Here is a 16,293-nt window from a genome sequence, read left to right on the forward strand (position 1 = left end):
GGGGGGGGGGGGGGGGAGGCTCCTTGTTCTTGACTACAGATCAGGGCCTTTTCATGGTGAACCTCGAGACAGGGATGACGTCCAAAGTATGCAATGCCCGTTGTGACAAGTACGAGTGCCCATACATGCCGGATTTCAGGTCTTGCCTGGGAGCCATGAAAAATTTCTGATGTGCTGGATCAAAGCAGTTCAGATTTCTATTCTTATGCCGTAGCCCCGTAGTTCAGTGCCATTAACAGCGAAGTGTTCAGTTCTGTTTGGATGTATTTTTACTACTTGCCTACTACTTTTATCTTTGATGTGTCACCTTTTTCTTGTGTGAATATATCACTTCTTTTTTATTTTCACACTTGACTGCTCTATAATGCCTACTCCCTCTAATTTTCTGAGATTTGCCAAAAATTAGGCATCTCCAGTGAAGCCAACCCAAATCGGCGACTCAAACGGTTCGTTTCTGTCCGTTTGGGTCGGATTAGATGCGTCGTGTGGTCCGGCCGGCCCGGATAACGCGCAGAGGCACGATTCATTTGGTCTGGTGCTAGCCAAATCATCTAGCATTTCTCAAATGTTGCATACAGATTGGCAGATTTAAGCAAATAGAACTTAAAACATAATAAAAACATAGTAGAAACTACATCGTCTTTGTCTTGGCGTTGTCCAGTTGTGTCCTCGTCTGAGTGGTAGTGGCGGCAGCACATGATCTCGTCGAAGACCTTGACGCTGAAGTCGCGGTGGCCATCATACTTGAAGACATCGAAATGCCCGACATCAATGGCGTGCGAGCGGGCAAAGCGTCTCCAGCCGTTATGGAGGAACATCTGCCCCTCGCCGTCGAACATCACATCTGCAGGCCACAGTTTGTTTGCACCGCCGGACACGCGCAGGAGGACATGGTGGGACTATTGCCCATCGACGATTGAGGCGAACCTCTGAGGCAGGCGCAGCCTGTCCCAGCTCATGCACTAGTCGATGGTCACGCCAAACTCGAAGCCGGAGAGATCGATGGCGAAGGCGACGATGGTGGTGATGGCGACGCTGGTGGCTGACTCTGGCCTCTCCCGCTACTCCTCCCTCGTCGGCCTCTCGCATGCCCACGGCCCTGAGGCCATCCTAGGCGCCCTCCCCTCGAACCTATGCCGCCGGCCATTTCTGCGGTGATGTTGTGCTGGTGGTGGTGGAGAATGAAAGATGAGAGTTTGTGGAAGAATATGGCTGGCCCTTGCCTAATTATAAAGGGCCGGAGCATTGGATGCCGGCGCGTAGAACGAAACAACGACACTGATGGAAGGAAGGCGGCGCGACCAGAGTAGGAGCGCATGCGTCGGGCGACGCGACCAAAGTAGGAGCGCAGACGTCGGGCGACGTGGTCAGAGTACTTCCATTGATGGCCAAAGGTAGAAGACCGTTGAGTCGTTTCCATGCGGGCCCAAAATGCACGCGGGCGGACACGGGAGCACACGCTCGTTGTCCACGCCGACGCATCGTTTCCCCAATTTTGGTGAACGGATGCATCTGGCAGACGGTTCGTTCCGTTTGCGTCGTCCCGCTGAAGAGTGTGCAGGCTGTACGTCTGTCTAGGCGAACCGAAACGGACAATCCATGACCGAATGGGTCGGCCCGCTGGAGATGCCTTTAGATGCTTTGCCTATTTGGTGTCTCGATACATCTAGATTTGGATAAATTTCAGACAACTTTACATGGGACGAAAGAAAGTACTAAGGTTCGGCTTATTGTATTTGGCTTGCTTATTACCTAGAAACTTATACTATGAAAACATTGGCTGCACGGATGGCAACATTACTCTGAACTTTTCGTGTGTATTTCTAAAATGAGGGTCCTCAAATAGGATCACATGTCCAAATTTGCTTTTTACCACGTGAAAGTAGAAGAATCGGACTAAATTGCTCTTATATCTTCTATATCTAAATAGAAACCTCCACTACCTTATTTTCCTATTGTTAATTTGTATAGCCTATTCATATAATCGAACGACGGAACCAGTCTACTACGGACCAACACGCTCCAAGTCAGCGGCGGACCAAAAAACTTTCAAAAGCCTAAGAAAACGAGGATAAGCTACCAAATTTTAGATAAATGCTATAGAAAATCCTAAATCGTAAGCTCTGTGTCGTTTAGCAAGCTTGGTAGGCGGCCCTGGCTTAGGGATGGCTAGGTCCGTCCATGCTCCAAGTTCCACCCCCGTCCATCTCTTCATCTATGAGACCGCGACCCTTGATCGCCCCACCATAAATGTATGTGAGATAGATGTGGGCATCACAATGGTCATCCGCTTTCATGGCCATAAAACTGCAGAAGAAACCGAAGTTGGCCATTGCTCAACAGTCTTCACTTTTAAATACCTTTGCAGGGCAATATATTTCTTTTAGAACAGAGGATCTGTTCTTTATCACAGAAGATGAAGAGTATCAACATGATTGTCTCCTCTGATGAAAGTATAAGAACGTGATTGCCGGTGGTATGGCCTTAATTTATTTGGAAATCCAGTTCCTTTTATGAAATGGCAATGCAGATATGAGTGATGCTCCTCTCTGAAGGTACTCCAATACCGGAGCATTTATAGATTGAAGGGTTTGACCAAACTTTTTTCTTATACTAACTTCAGTGGCTATTTTTCACCTACTGAGATATAGTCATAGCAAATATATTGAAGGGTTCAACCGAACCTTTTGCTTTATATATACTATTTTTAATGGTTATTTTTCAATAATTTTTTCGTAGCAGCGCGGGGCATCATCTAACATGTGTGATCACACGTGCAATTTATGCACACCAAATTTGAGAATCCAAGTTTACATTAAGGAGTGTCTGCTACTTCCATTTCATGTGTTCAAGAAACGATAAAGATGCACATAAGCTGATAAGCATACGTACAGATCCAAACACCAATTCGGATCACAAGTACTAGACGGCTGGAGAAAGGGCTGATTAAACCCTAAAATGCTGGAGCGCGGAGCTGCCATCGAGGCCCTTCTCCCTGAAGTGTTGGAGGATCTCCTCCACCGTGGTGCTTCTGTACAGCTCAGGGCTCAGGTCACCCTCCGGTATGATCGGGCCGTACACCCTCGTGGACGCGGCGGCGCCATGCGACTGGAAGAAACAGGCCACCGAGATCCGAGGTCCAACGCTCTTGGACACCACACGGTGCTCCACGCTCTTGAACTTGTCGTTGGACATGAGCTGCAGGAAATCGCCGATGTTGACGATGAGCGCGCCGGCCACGGCTGGCACGTCCACCCATACTGGCTGCAGCTTTTCGTCCTCGACGATTACCTGGAGGCCGCCGACGCTGTCCTGAAGTAGCACCGTGAAAAAGCTCGGGTCAGAGTGCCTGGTGGTTCCCATCGTGACGCACGGCTCGGGGCACGCCGGGTAGTAGTGGGTCGCGATGTTCATCCCCTCCAGGCAACCGGCGTCATGCTCAAGATACCCACGGTGGAGGCCCAGAGCCTCGGACAGAAGCTCCAGCACCGTGCCGCCCAGCATGCGCACCGATCTCGTGTAATCCGTCACCACACCTCTGCACGCCGGCGGGATCTCCTCTGACGTCGGCCCATTCGGCTCCATCTCAAAGTAGAGGGTGTCGCGCCAGTTAGCCGCCGGCGACTGAAACAGATCGAAGTTAGTCTGGTACCTCACACGCCTGCCCTCGTCCCTCGTGTAGTACACACGCTTCGCCTCCGCTGGCTCCTCGTTGAAGCTCCGCACAGCCGCCAGCATCTGCGACATGGCCGCCTCCGGCACGCCGTGGTTCACAGCCTGGAAGAAGCCCACCGTCTCCGCAGCCGACTTCACCTCGCCGACCAGCTCGGCTCGTCGGGACGGTGTCCACGCGCCAGCAAGGTCGATTACCGGGATGCCGAAGTGGTGGTCATGAGTATCGTTGAGTGCGAGGGATCCCGGTGGGTGGTGGAAGATGGCCGGTACGGTACTGATGCCTGCGTCGACGAGGCCCTTGACGCCGGACTTGGTGTCGTCGAAGGCCTTGAGCTCTTGGAAACGATCCAACGCAGAAGCCATTATTGGAACTAGAATTGACGCTAGCTAGCTGTCTGTACCAAGCTACTTGTATCTCTTTTGTATGTACTCCAACACTCCGTCCTTTGTCTTTTTTATTTTGCAAAACCTTGCGTGCGATGGAAATTTTGTGGATCAGCCGGCTTCACGTCGTGGGTCTAGTCCCAACGATTATCGCCCAGTGGTTGGTGTGGTTGGGGTCGCAGTGGCGCACCCTAACGACCGGAGTTCGATCCCTATCAGAGACGAATTTTGGAATTATCACCCCAAGTTCCACTTCTACTATATCAAAAGTGTATAGTTCCTTTTGGACACGGTTTTATTTTTTTTAATTACCGCCATAACCGCGAGCTACTACATGTCACCATCCACAGCCACATCTAATGTGGACTGTGAAATCAATTGGATTCATAATGCAAATACTCGAAGCTCCGTAGCCACATAATTTGATTATCGAAAAAAAATGATAAACACACTCAACTACTCCATCTGTCCACAAATAATTGCACATTTCGATATGTCTTAAGTAAACTTTATTAACTTTGACTAACTTCCTATATAAAAATTGCAGCATTTATGATACTCCATTCATTCATAAATATAAGCCGTATAATTTCTGGCATGGAAATTAAGAAACACATATTTTAAAAAAAAAAATAGGACTAACCCTAGGCAATTGATGGCATTGCATAAGATAAGGAAACCTAGTCAAATCCCTAAAAATATTGTCCAAACAAGTGGGAAAACGCAGTAAACCTTATATTTTGAAATTTTTCTCAAAAAACTATATGGCTTATATTTAGGAACGGAGGGAGTATTACATTAATATTGCTAGATTCATCTTGTAGTTTTAATAATCTAGTAATTTGATGTCACATATGTTGTTATTTTGTGCGAAAATTTAGTCGAAGTTTTAAAAAATACTTCCAAAAAATGTGCACTTATTCAGTGAGTGCAGAAGGTCGATTTCTCTCACATTTAGAGTTTTATCTTACTTTGTCCGTGCCAATAAATAATTTGAAATACCTCGACTTTTTCAGAACGTGTCAGAATCAAATAGTAATGATTCGAATAGCTTCCTTTTCCATTACACTGTCTCAAAAACCTAAGGACTTGATCTTATGAATTTTTATAGAAAGAACTCCTTAGTTGAAGTGGTATTTATGAATTTCTATAGAATCCCTTGTTCCATGAATCCTAAGAGTAGAAGACCAATTTAGACATGGACATTACAGCATGTTAACCTTTGAGGCTTGGAGAACTATGGCTTCTTTTAATATGTATGCATGTTTAGTCGCTGATGAATTTGAACCAGATCTAGCGCAACGAATTTGAATCAAACATGGAGCAAGGCTTCTTTTGATATGTCTGCATGTTTAGTCGCTGACGAATTCGAACCAAATCTAGCACAACAAATTCGAATCAACCATGGAGCGAGGCTTCTTTTGATATGTCTGCATGTTTTGTTATATCCAACACAACTAAGTAACCCACTTTGGGCAACCGAAACTGAACTATAATCCGATTCCCGGATTTTAGTACACCCTCTCATGTTTATTACATGTGACAGTTTGGAACTTAAAATGTATTCTAGTTAAACTGAATACACATATAGGTATTGCTACTCCTTTTGCATGTCAATTAGTAGTGCTTCAGCGTCAGCTGTTTTACTCTATTTTTTGAAATTATTTCATTTGTCTTTTCTTATTCTCTTAGGATTCATGGAACAAGGGAACCAAGACTGCAAGACGGAGAATCAGTCCAGTAAAACAGAGAACCAAGAAGAGTGTACATTTGTCGAAGTTTACCATACTTTTCTGACAACACCTGACTTTTCCAGCAGGAATGAAGAACCAAATTCATCCGTACTGTTCCAACACATCAACAGGTACATTAGTCGAAAACTCCTTTGGAACTGCCTGTAACTCCACAGGCCACAAATCACAACTTGCAGGTAATAAGAAAACTTAACAGCTATACAGATCACACCATAACTGGATTTCCTGACAAAAAGGTGCGAACATCCTCAGAAGGAAAAGTAACAACATATGTTGGGAAATTTATCTTGGCAACACATTCAGTGACTTTAGTACCGTTCGAAGATGGTTTTCGTAGCAGTTTTTCGCCATCACACACAGATTGTTAGCACCGTATCACTGGTCCTAAGAAAGAGTGAGCTTCCGTATGTTCACTCTGGAACTGCAGCAGAGAAAGCAAGCCCCCCTCCAGGCCTCCTTGTTAAAAGAATAAAATTGGTGTGACAGTTCCGATCTTTTCGGTTGTCTCAAAATGATGCAGCTCGATAAATCATCATTCCTCTGCGCTTCCTTATGTGGGTGCCCTGTTTTTTACCAAAAGAAGAGTGCAGTCAGAAAATGATGGGAAAAGGTATTTATTGTACAACAATACATAATTGCATGTTCTTCGTTCTATGAATAGAAAGCAATATCAGGAGTAAAAAGGTCCTCAGCTGGTTGTATGCATGTAGATAATCTTAGTTTTTAGTAGTTCTTGATAACATTACTTTGTGATGACTCCTTTGTGACCAGAACAGGAAAGTAATGTGGGTGTAATTTGATGTGTTTTCAATTGTATGCACAGGAATGGATCTGAACTATCTGTTGGGTGAGCTTGACCTGAATTAGTGAATTGTGCATTTGTGGAGGAGCGTACGTAATGGAGGTAGTCAGAATGAAATATGACAATGAGTTCCAGCTGCAAGTCTTAATGATGCTGCTCCTACAAGCAACACTACCATTGGCACTGGGGTTCGGACTTGGCAAACAGAGTGCCGTCAGAAAAGGATATAGCTACTGATAGTGGATAAATAGGAAAAGCTAAAACCAAGTCACGGAATAACCACATGCGGAATCGAAGATTATGAAACTATGTTATGCATGTATAAAGCTCGAACAGATGAACAGTAGCATTTTCCCTTCGCAAAAGTAAACTATGCATGTACATGATGGGCTTGGCACCGATTCAAGGTAGTAACATTCAGGCTTGTGTCGATAATCAGGATGTATCTTCTTATGTTTTGCTTTCACCTCCTAAACTAGGACCATTGGCGCCATGAGGTTGTTTGAGCTGGAAACTGTAAGACAATGTGGTTTGGCTTTGTTTCAATGAATGGCTGAGGTAAGGCAGTTACCTGCAAGCCGACTGTGGGCTGCGAGGTCCCTCGCTCACAACTAAATCATCCTGCAGCACTCACTACATGAGCTCATAGGGAAAGGTGAAGAGAAAGGTTAAACAGATCGTTAACTTCACCTTGGCATGCTTCCAACAGCACGCGGATGGAGCCAATGCTGATATGATGAAGTGGAGGCACTTCATAGTAATCTGCTTGGGGGAATGAAACTGGAGACGTGGCATCACAAAAAGGAGAGGATCACCAAGGCCTTGGGACTGCCCTCCAGGGTAAGCTGAGTCTGCGTTGTCAATATGGTTGCCCTGGCCTCCTCTTGAGCTGCCACTGTCCTAATCATCACACAGGTGCATATCTGCAAGACAAGATGAGGAACAGCAAAAACTACATGAAAAAAAGCAAACAAACCAACCGGCTGACCTCCTCAAGCAGTTCAGCCGAAGAGGTGCGTCTGCCGTCATCCGTCCTTCTCTGGCGAGCGTGGTAAATGAATCAGGGAGGCAGGAAGCAAGCAACTGAGGACATGCGCACGCTCGTGGAAGGTGGCCATACCCAACCATACGAACTTAACTAAGAGTCCGGGTCCTAAAGGAACAAAAAAAACTTACATGCCTCCAAAACATGTAGCACACTTTCCCAAAAAAAAGAATAAGTGATAAAAACTTTGGATAGAACTTTTATCCTTTTGGTACATGGCAACACTCTTTGATTGTAGAATATAAATGAAAAAGAACGAGTATATTCTCAAACTACTAATGATATCCAGAAGTTCGAGACGTATTGCCCACATGTCAAGGTATACATATTTGTAACAATGGTCACAAAACCATGTGTTTGTATACAGAAACAAACATACGGAATCTCCTAAAGTAGCTCCTTCAACTGCTGGACAACATCTGCAATTGCAACAGATAGTGTTGTCAACCCTAAGATAAAATATGCTCACAATGCAGGTAAAGAGCACCAAATTACCTTGAACAATGGGTGGTGCCGTTTTGAACTCATGCCAGAAATTTTGGTGAAAGGTAATGTCATAGCGGAGGAATTTTCCAGCAAGGAATGCAGCTCCAGCAGCAATATGATGGGGTTTGAACTGAAGCCAGAGAGAACTCCGAAGCCTGCATTATTAAAATAATTAAGAATAATAGTTGGATAACACTAACATAAATGAACACTGAAGAGTTGGACAAACCATCAATTAGTGGAACTGTGTCCATGAAAAATAGACATTTCTTTTAGACACAAGTCATATCAACAAGAGATGTCAAGGTCCAACACTATAGCAACAGATTAAACAAAAACAAATAAGCCATATGCCATTGTCCTTACCACTAATAGATGCTTCAGGTGATAATATTATCGAAGAACCATCTGCGGAATTTCCTTATTGCTAAACTCTAGCAATTAGACATGCCTCTTGTGATGCATACAACAATTCTTTGACCAAATAATGCTCCAGCGGCATATGCCAAGGTTTGCAATGCACAGAACGAAGAAGATAGTATGCCCCAGCAATATACGGTACTTGTTATTGTTTACTAACCAAATCTCAAATTTGTTGTTTTACCGACTCTAATATCATGAGCAAGATTTTAAATTAACATGCAGTCAGTGCTTGCATATATGACTGTCTTTGCTAAAGATGGAGCTAAACTTGTCAAGGACCATATTACATGAATATACCATTGTGATTGTTAGCGAGGTACTGCCTTTTGTAAAACAAAAGGATGCCTGGAAAGGAACTTAGTCTGATACTACCTCCGTTCCAAAAAAAAGTGTCGCAACTTTGCCTAGATACATACGTATCTACACGTATTTCAGTGTGTAGATACATCCTTATCTAGGCAAAGCTGCGACATTTATTTTAGAACAGAGGGAGTACTTCTCTACACAAAAACTCTGAGGGTTTTTAACTATGATGAACTAGCATAGCATGAACACTTTGAAGCCTAAAGAGAAATGTACAAGCATAAGGAAATTTGTATGAACCAAAAACGTATTGAACAACAAAGAAGAACAGCTGCTTGATCACCAATGTAACAATTATGTCTTTTATAATTACAAAACTTGAATGTAAGGTCAGATTTGCAAAATACTCCCTCCGTTCACTATTATAAGATGTTTTAGATATTTCAATGTGGACTAGATATGGACCAAAATGAGTGAGCCCACACTTAAACACATCTTGATACATGTAATTTCGAAAAAACCTAAAATAATAGTAAACGGAAGGGAATATACAATACTACACAACTTGACAGTGATAAAAAAAATGGACAAGCCATGAGGACCAATACTTCATTTTGTTAAATTGGATTGTGTTGTCACAGTATGGCCATCAGAAAAAGAAGTGCTACGAGTTAGAAGAACATTACAAGCTTAAAGCATTGTGCATCATTCAGGGTTCAACAGTTACACTGAAGCATTGAGCCTGTATTCAGTGACGTGAATCTGTATTGAGCTTAAAGTGCGACTTCAGTTCAAATTAGAAGGATGTGATTTACGACAAAGATTGAGCCTGTATTCAGTGCTGTGAATCTGTAGCTTGGGTTGTGGACAACTAGAATACATTTGGTAGGTTGCATAGTCTTTCCTCAACTCACCATTTTCTTTTTTGCCAACTATAAATCAATTAATAACTTCACTACATGATGAGGTTAAATATACTTTATGAAAACGGCCAATCCGCACAAAAATTCTAACATTGTACCGCAACATAATCCAACAGAAACCTTACTGAATCTGACAAGTCATCCTGGCCATACATGTGCATGCATACTTGAATAGAAACCAAATAAATCATAAATTCTCGGTGATGTTTAATCTTGTTCAACATCTCAAACCCTAGGTCACAGGTATATATATCCAACAATGCACAATTGAAGATTCGCCTACAAATGGAAAGGGTCCTAGCACGACCATATTAACAATCTCTCAATGTTATTAGCATATAGAATTTTCATTCCCACGTGGCACAGAAAGCCCATAGTAATATTACCAGGTACACCCGCTCATTACAATTTTTTATCAGTATTGGAAGTCCAGCTGAACAGTTTGTATGTTTGACCATGTTAAACTTTTAGAATGGAGACGAAGTCTAAGTATATTTGCCCCAACAATTCTTTCAGAATGATGTACCTTCTGAACTTGTAAAGATATATGTCAGACAGATAATATATGCTCCATACAGAAGTTACATCCCAGAGCGAATGAAATATCGAGAGGTAAAAAAGAGCTACTTCAGGAAGTATTACAATTTACAAAGATCATCGAATAAACAATATTTTTCAACCGCCAAATGGTCAGAAGAGCACTCACACCTATTATTAGAAGAGATTGTAGATGGAAGACTGGATAATGATAGAGACATTTCATATAAAATTATTATGTGGTATATAGTAGGTCCCTAAACAAAAAAGATATGATTCTCAAAACAAACATTGGCATTTGTGCCAGCAAAAAACGGCATTCAGAAATCAACAGCAACGCAGAGTACATATGGTAGTATTGTATCACCGCAAGATCGTTGCAATATATGTAGAACAACAAACATCCGAGGTTGTGATTACCATCCCAAATTATGTGTTACAAGATATTAATCTTATCCATAACGTAATAGGAGAGCAAGCAAATGAAAGACCAACATCTTCACGACCATAATGGGGATGGGAGTGGCAGTTTCAGAATTTGTTCACAGCTGAACGAAGTTGGTAAATCCTAACAACTGATCAGAATCCCTCTGTCCAAATAGGCTACTAGACAGAAAAATATGTATTCAGGACTCCAGAACAGAAATAGTCATTTCTACAGATTGTTTATCAAACTTAAAGTTTGCATCATATGATCCCAGTAGCATAGTATTCTTGTGAATTTTTATTTTTGCATGTTCACAACACCTGACATGCTTCTTCAGCACTGTGTTGACAACTGTATAGTGGAGTTGGAATTCCAAGTCTTGCGATGGTGCTCTCACACTTTCCACACTTTTGGAATGGCATATATGCCATTCACTTACTTATAAAGTAAAGACTTGGACCTTCTACCAATAGCATCGCGTCAATCCAGCCATATGAAGGTACTATTAACAATTTCCTCTTCAGAATTACTAAAGATCTAGGCTTAATGCACTCCAGTCTCCATCCAAATTTACAAACAGCAAACTAACAAAGTCATGTGCATAGATGTCTTTCATATCCACAGAGCAGCAAGGTTGTTTGCTAATATTTACTCATGTTTGTCGAATTCTAAACTGATGCTTTTGCAAATTCCTCATAACTACATTATCCACATCCAAGTAGCCAAGTAGGTTGCCTTCTTTTCTGAAATATGTGAATGTTCATCCACAAAAATGCTTCCTCTACACTTTTTTTTTTTAATATGGAAGACCTTACTTTAAGTGTATTAGTTATGCAAACAATATTGTAAGTGGTATGTAAGAAACTGCAGGCAATTCATATTGTCAGTTTGTCACTGTATAAGAATATACCTCCATACACAAAATGGAGAATCGCCTTTTGTTAGTTTTAGAAAAGTTGCATATACATAAAGAGAGAACCAACAATCCACATACAAAGTTGAGCTCATATTTGTCTTTGAAGCATAGCGAAAGAGAAAGTAAAAATAAACATGCACAAGTTGCAGGACGAATCTTTATATAGTTTTGGGAACTTCAGTCAACAACAATTACATCAAGTTGACATTGACAACAACATAGCAAACTACGAGTGATAGTCCTTACAGTACTTTGAGTTAAGCCGTGGATGACATCCATGGGCACTAATTGTGTGGCAGATGGGGAGAGTACAAGAAACTACACTACAACTAATCCTAATCCCTAATTATTTCGGTCAAACAAATTCAACAAGTGTTGCCCTTGCGCCATTCAGATCCAGTTAGTGTGCCTTGGCAGAAGATCAGTTGACCAATACACAATGCTTCCAAATGAGGTTATTTCATAGTGAAATGTACATGGTATCTTCATTCCAGTCTTGGTAACTATATGCCCATAAAGCATTGGCTGACAAGCATTTACCTTGATAAAAACTAGTGGACAAAAAAGGTTGAATACAGGCCTGTAAACCTAACTGGTAGCGGGAATCGAACCCGCATTGTTAGCTTGCAACCTCCCTTTAAACTCTCATTTGTGCAGCTGTTTTTGTTTTGTTTTGTTTTTTGTCCATTTGCCAGATTGTAAGAAGTATTGATGAACTGTACCACTATAATCCACATATGATAACACACAGAACTAAGGATGGCAATTTTACCCATGGGTACGGGTACCCGCGGGTACCGTACCCGCATGGGTAGGGTATGGCCGTATGGGTACACTTTTATGCCCATGGGTAGTACCCATACCCTGCCCGTTAAGTCATGGGCAGGGCACGGGTATAGCCTCATACCCGTGGGTATACCCATACCCTGCCCATTTATTATCAAATTCATACGTGACACGTCTATTTTTGTTGACTTATGAGTTAGAATATGAGAATGTCATTTTTATATTGTGTTAATTGTTATGTACTCAACGACCTGTTATTGAGTTGAGATAATTAAATTTTTTAATCGAATTTGCTATCGATAAATGTAAAATTGTGATTGACTTGTGTACAATTTAGCCTACCCACCGGGTACCCAACAGGTATGGGTACCCGTCGGGTATGGGTATGGGTAAAGTTTCATACCCATGGGTACGGGTATGGGTAGAAGTTTCTACCCATTGACTATACGGGTATGGGTATGGTATTGCTCTACCCTGTCCATACCCTGCCCATTGCCATCCTTACACAGAACAATCTACAAGTTTGAAAGAACAACATCTAAAGCGCCCAGTCTCGTCCAACATTAATAAAAGCCAAAATCCAAAAAGTACACATGGTAATTTGACATTGCTTGTGCCCACAAGAACATGAATGGAGTACAATATACCTAGAACTTTGTTAATTATAAGAATTGAAGAAATTAATCATGTCAGTAAATAATGATCAATTAATGTGTTCAGCAATAGAAAATACTTACCCTTCATTAATGAGACTCCAAGCCACATCATATAGAGCGGAATGTGAAAGTCCTAGTTTGCTTAAAGCGGATGAAAGTGAAGCATATGGATGGGCCACTTCAAGTTCAAAATCAAGTGTTGTAAGTATCATTTGCTCCGCCTGTATTACACTTTCTCGGTAAAGTTGAAACCAGTTTTGCTGCATACAAAAAATACCAACGGGTGGTTCATTAGCACATAGCACCGCAGTTCTGAACAATATAGTTCAAAAAAATAAGAACACTGAAGTAAACGTAGCCTTAAATAAACTAAACACGGTATAGTGAGAAAGTATCCGCTGTGTCTACTTACACCGCGCAGCATGTAAGGAAGGAGATTGAATTCTTGGTTTTGAGAAACTTCACATGAAGCCCTAAGAACAGTATTCAAAAGGCATGTTGATTCCTCTGTCTTTGACGCCAGAAACAATGCTGCAGTCGCAACCAACTGTGCAAATTCGAAGAAGATAACAGTTATAATGGATTTCTCATATCCAATCATGACAAGTAGAAAATATCAATAGATATCCCTTCGTAGGTGAATGTGTCATTCAAGAGATATCTTAGATTCTAGACAATAGATATGACATGGACCAGTTAACGAACTAAGCAATGCAGAGGCAGTAAAAACTATTCACAGGCCAAGTGACACATAAAATGATAATAACATTGTGGACTAGTACAGTTGCAATAGGTGAGCCAGTGACTGCACAGATTAGCCATTTCGGAAAATAGCAAACATAAATAACAAAACAATCTACGTTTAAATCCACTAAATAGCTATACCTTTTACATGGCAACAAAACAAGGGGTGTCTATGTATTCTTTTTTAGGTAGAGTCACATCATATTGAGTTGCACTAAGAATTATTCAGAAAAGACACTTTGGTGGAGCATGCAATAGAACATCTATGATCAGTAGTGAATAGATCCAAGATGTTATTCTCAAAAAAAAAAAATCAAGATGTTTTTCTTTCTTGTAAGTAGTTAACTGCTATGTCAATCTGCATAGTAGCGGAGCAGTGTTGGTTGGAATAGGGACTGGAAAAATCTTACTACTATTTTACAAGGTCCTTCCCAATGATCCCTCGGTCATGATTTAGTTTCACATGATTTAACTACCATCAGTTTGACGAACAATACATGTGTGACACTAAAATTGTATAGTTAGAAACCTTTATTTCTAATACAAACTTTTGTAGCACAATAGCCCACACTTTGTCGGTCAAAACCTACTGAGCCTGGGAATATATGTGAGCCATGTAAACAAGGGCAGAGGGAGCACATCCAAATTAATCTCACTGACAAACTTACAGAGCTAATTCTTCGATTCGTAAGTCGCACTAGCATTACTACTGGCACAAGACAACAGTTGCAAAAGAAGAAGAAGAAGGCCAAACGCTACTAACAAATCTGTCATGGCAGGCGTGCGATCTGCGGAAGAAGAAGCGGTGGCAATACACCGTGGCCGTGGCGACCGTCATCTGCGGCCTGCATCATCATCGAGCAACAACAAGCACTCTACCATCAGCAACCCCGGAGATCACCAGAAGAGATCAGCAAAGGAAACCGGTTGAGTACGCACAGGCCGAGGCGGAAGCCGAGGCAGCGCAGGTAGGCGCAGTAGGAGGCGCGCAGCCTGGCCTCGGAGGCCGGGTCGATCCCGTCCCTGCGCGAGGGCGAGCGCCGCTCGAGCTCGTCCCGCGACAGCAGCGCGTCGCCGTCCTCGGGCTGCCTCGTCGGCGCCGCGGGAGGTGGATCGTGCCGGGGCGGCTCCGGCGCGCGGCGAGACCGCTTTGGCGGCGGCGGGGCCGAGGCCAGGTCCTGCAGGTGGCGGGAGGGCGCGAGCGGGTCGCGGGGGTGGGGGTAGGGGATGGCGGCGGCGTTGGTGTAGGGGCGTGGCTGGGGGTAGGGGTGGTACGGCTCGTCGTCCTCCCGGCGGCGACGGCGGGGGTGGTGGGGGGGAGGATCGAGGTGATAGGGCTGAGGTTGGTGCCTGGCAGGGCCGGGGGCGAAGGACTGGGAGAAGGACATGGTAGCGGCGGCGGCGGCGGCGGCGGAGGAGAAGATGGTGTTCGGCGGCGGTGCAGGTGGGAATTTGGATCAGGTCAGGTGAGGGGATCCGAGGAAGGTGAAAGGAAGGGGAATTTTGAAGCTCGGCGACGATGGAAAGTTTGACAGAATTACAAACTTTGCCACCCATGACAGTTATCCGTGGTCCCAGACTCTGCACGTTAGGGCATCTCCAGGGTCGACGCATTTCGGACGTCCGAAATGTCCGTTTGCGTCGGACCGCGGACGCCGTGTGGTTCAGGGCGACTGTTTGCGTTTGGGCTACCTCCACCAGTGCGGACGCATTTTTTAATCGGGGACAGCATCAAGCTCGCTAATGGCATTTTACGTCCCGTCGGGGACTGCCGCCGGCGATTAACTGTTCCCGCGCGACGACGTTCGTTCCCGCGCGTGCCCAATACATTGGCAAGTTTTGTCGGCGTTTCGCGCGCGCGGGAAACGACCTGCGCGTGAACGCTGTTTCCCGCGCCGCCGTGGCTATATATGGTGGACACCGGTGGGGACGACGGTCACACCTCAAGCTAATCCATCCATGGTGAAAGATCGAGATGTCGCCTAGAGGGGGGTGAATAGGAAATTAAAAACTCTTATGGATTTGTCCTGTAAGAATGCGGAATTAAACTAACGTTTAGTTTACAAGCACAAACCCTAAATATGCAAAGCTCAACTAAGTGTAACAATAGCAACTAGAGCTAAGCAAGATAGGCACAAGATATATGTAGCACAAGTGATAGCAAGATATATGTACTTCAAGCACGATGGCTATCACAAGGAAAGAGAGCTCGGGTATAGAAATAACCGAGGCACGCGGAGACGAGGATGTATTCCCGTGTTCCCTTCCTTTGCAAGAAGGTATGTCACGTTTGGAGGAGTGTAGGTCCCACGAAGGATTCCACGCGCCACGAAGGCTCACCCTATTCTCCGAACCACACCCATGAAGGATAATGGCCCTTTCCTTATGGTTAGTTTTTCCTCCGCTCCGGAGATGGCAAGCTCCACAACCAC

The 16,293-nt window shown here is 43.5% G+C and overlaps 2 protein-coding genes across 2 annotated transcripts; both read right to left on the minus strand.

The window, feature by feature from the left end:
- Positions 1-2,795: 2,795 nt before the first annotated feature.
- On the minus strand, positions 2,796-4,098 carry LOC127298807 (1-aminocyclopropane-1-carboxylate oxidase homolog 1-like). Its single transcript, XM_051328663.2, has one exon. The coding sequence runs from the start codon at positions 4,036-4,038 to the stop codon at positions 2,947-2,949; it is 1,092 nt and encodes a 363-aa protein (XP_051184623.1). The 5' UTR covers positions 4,039-4,098; the 3' UTR covers positions 2,796-2,946.
- A 3,724-nt stretch (positions 4,099-7,822) lies between these two features.
- On the minus strand, positions 7,823-15,396 carry LOC127298806 (cyclin-T1-4). The gene is made up of 6 exons (XM_051328662.2): positions 14,801-15,396; positions 14,625-14,706; positions 13,530-13,664; positions 13,199-13,377; positions 8,156-8,301; positions 7,823-8,079 (listed from the first exon to the last, which is right to left on the minus strand). The coding sequence occupies exons 1-6, from the start codon at positions 15,247-15,249 to the stop codon at positions 8,048-8,050; spliced, it is 1,023 nt and encodes a 340-aa protein (XP_051184622.1). The 5' UTR covers positions 15,250-15,396; the 3' UTR covers positions 7,823-8,047.
- Between the last annotated feature and the right edge of the window lie 897 nt (positions 15,397-16,293).

Source organism: Lolium perenne, chromosome 5, assembly GCF_019359855.2.
Source record: "Lolium perenne isolate Kyuss_39 chromosome 5, Kyuss_2.0, whole genome shotgun sequence".
NCBI lineage: Eukaryota > Viridiplantae > Streptophyta > Magnoliopsida > Poales > Poaceae > Lolium > Lolium perenne.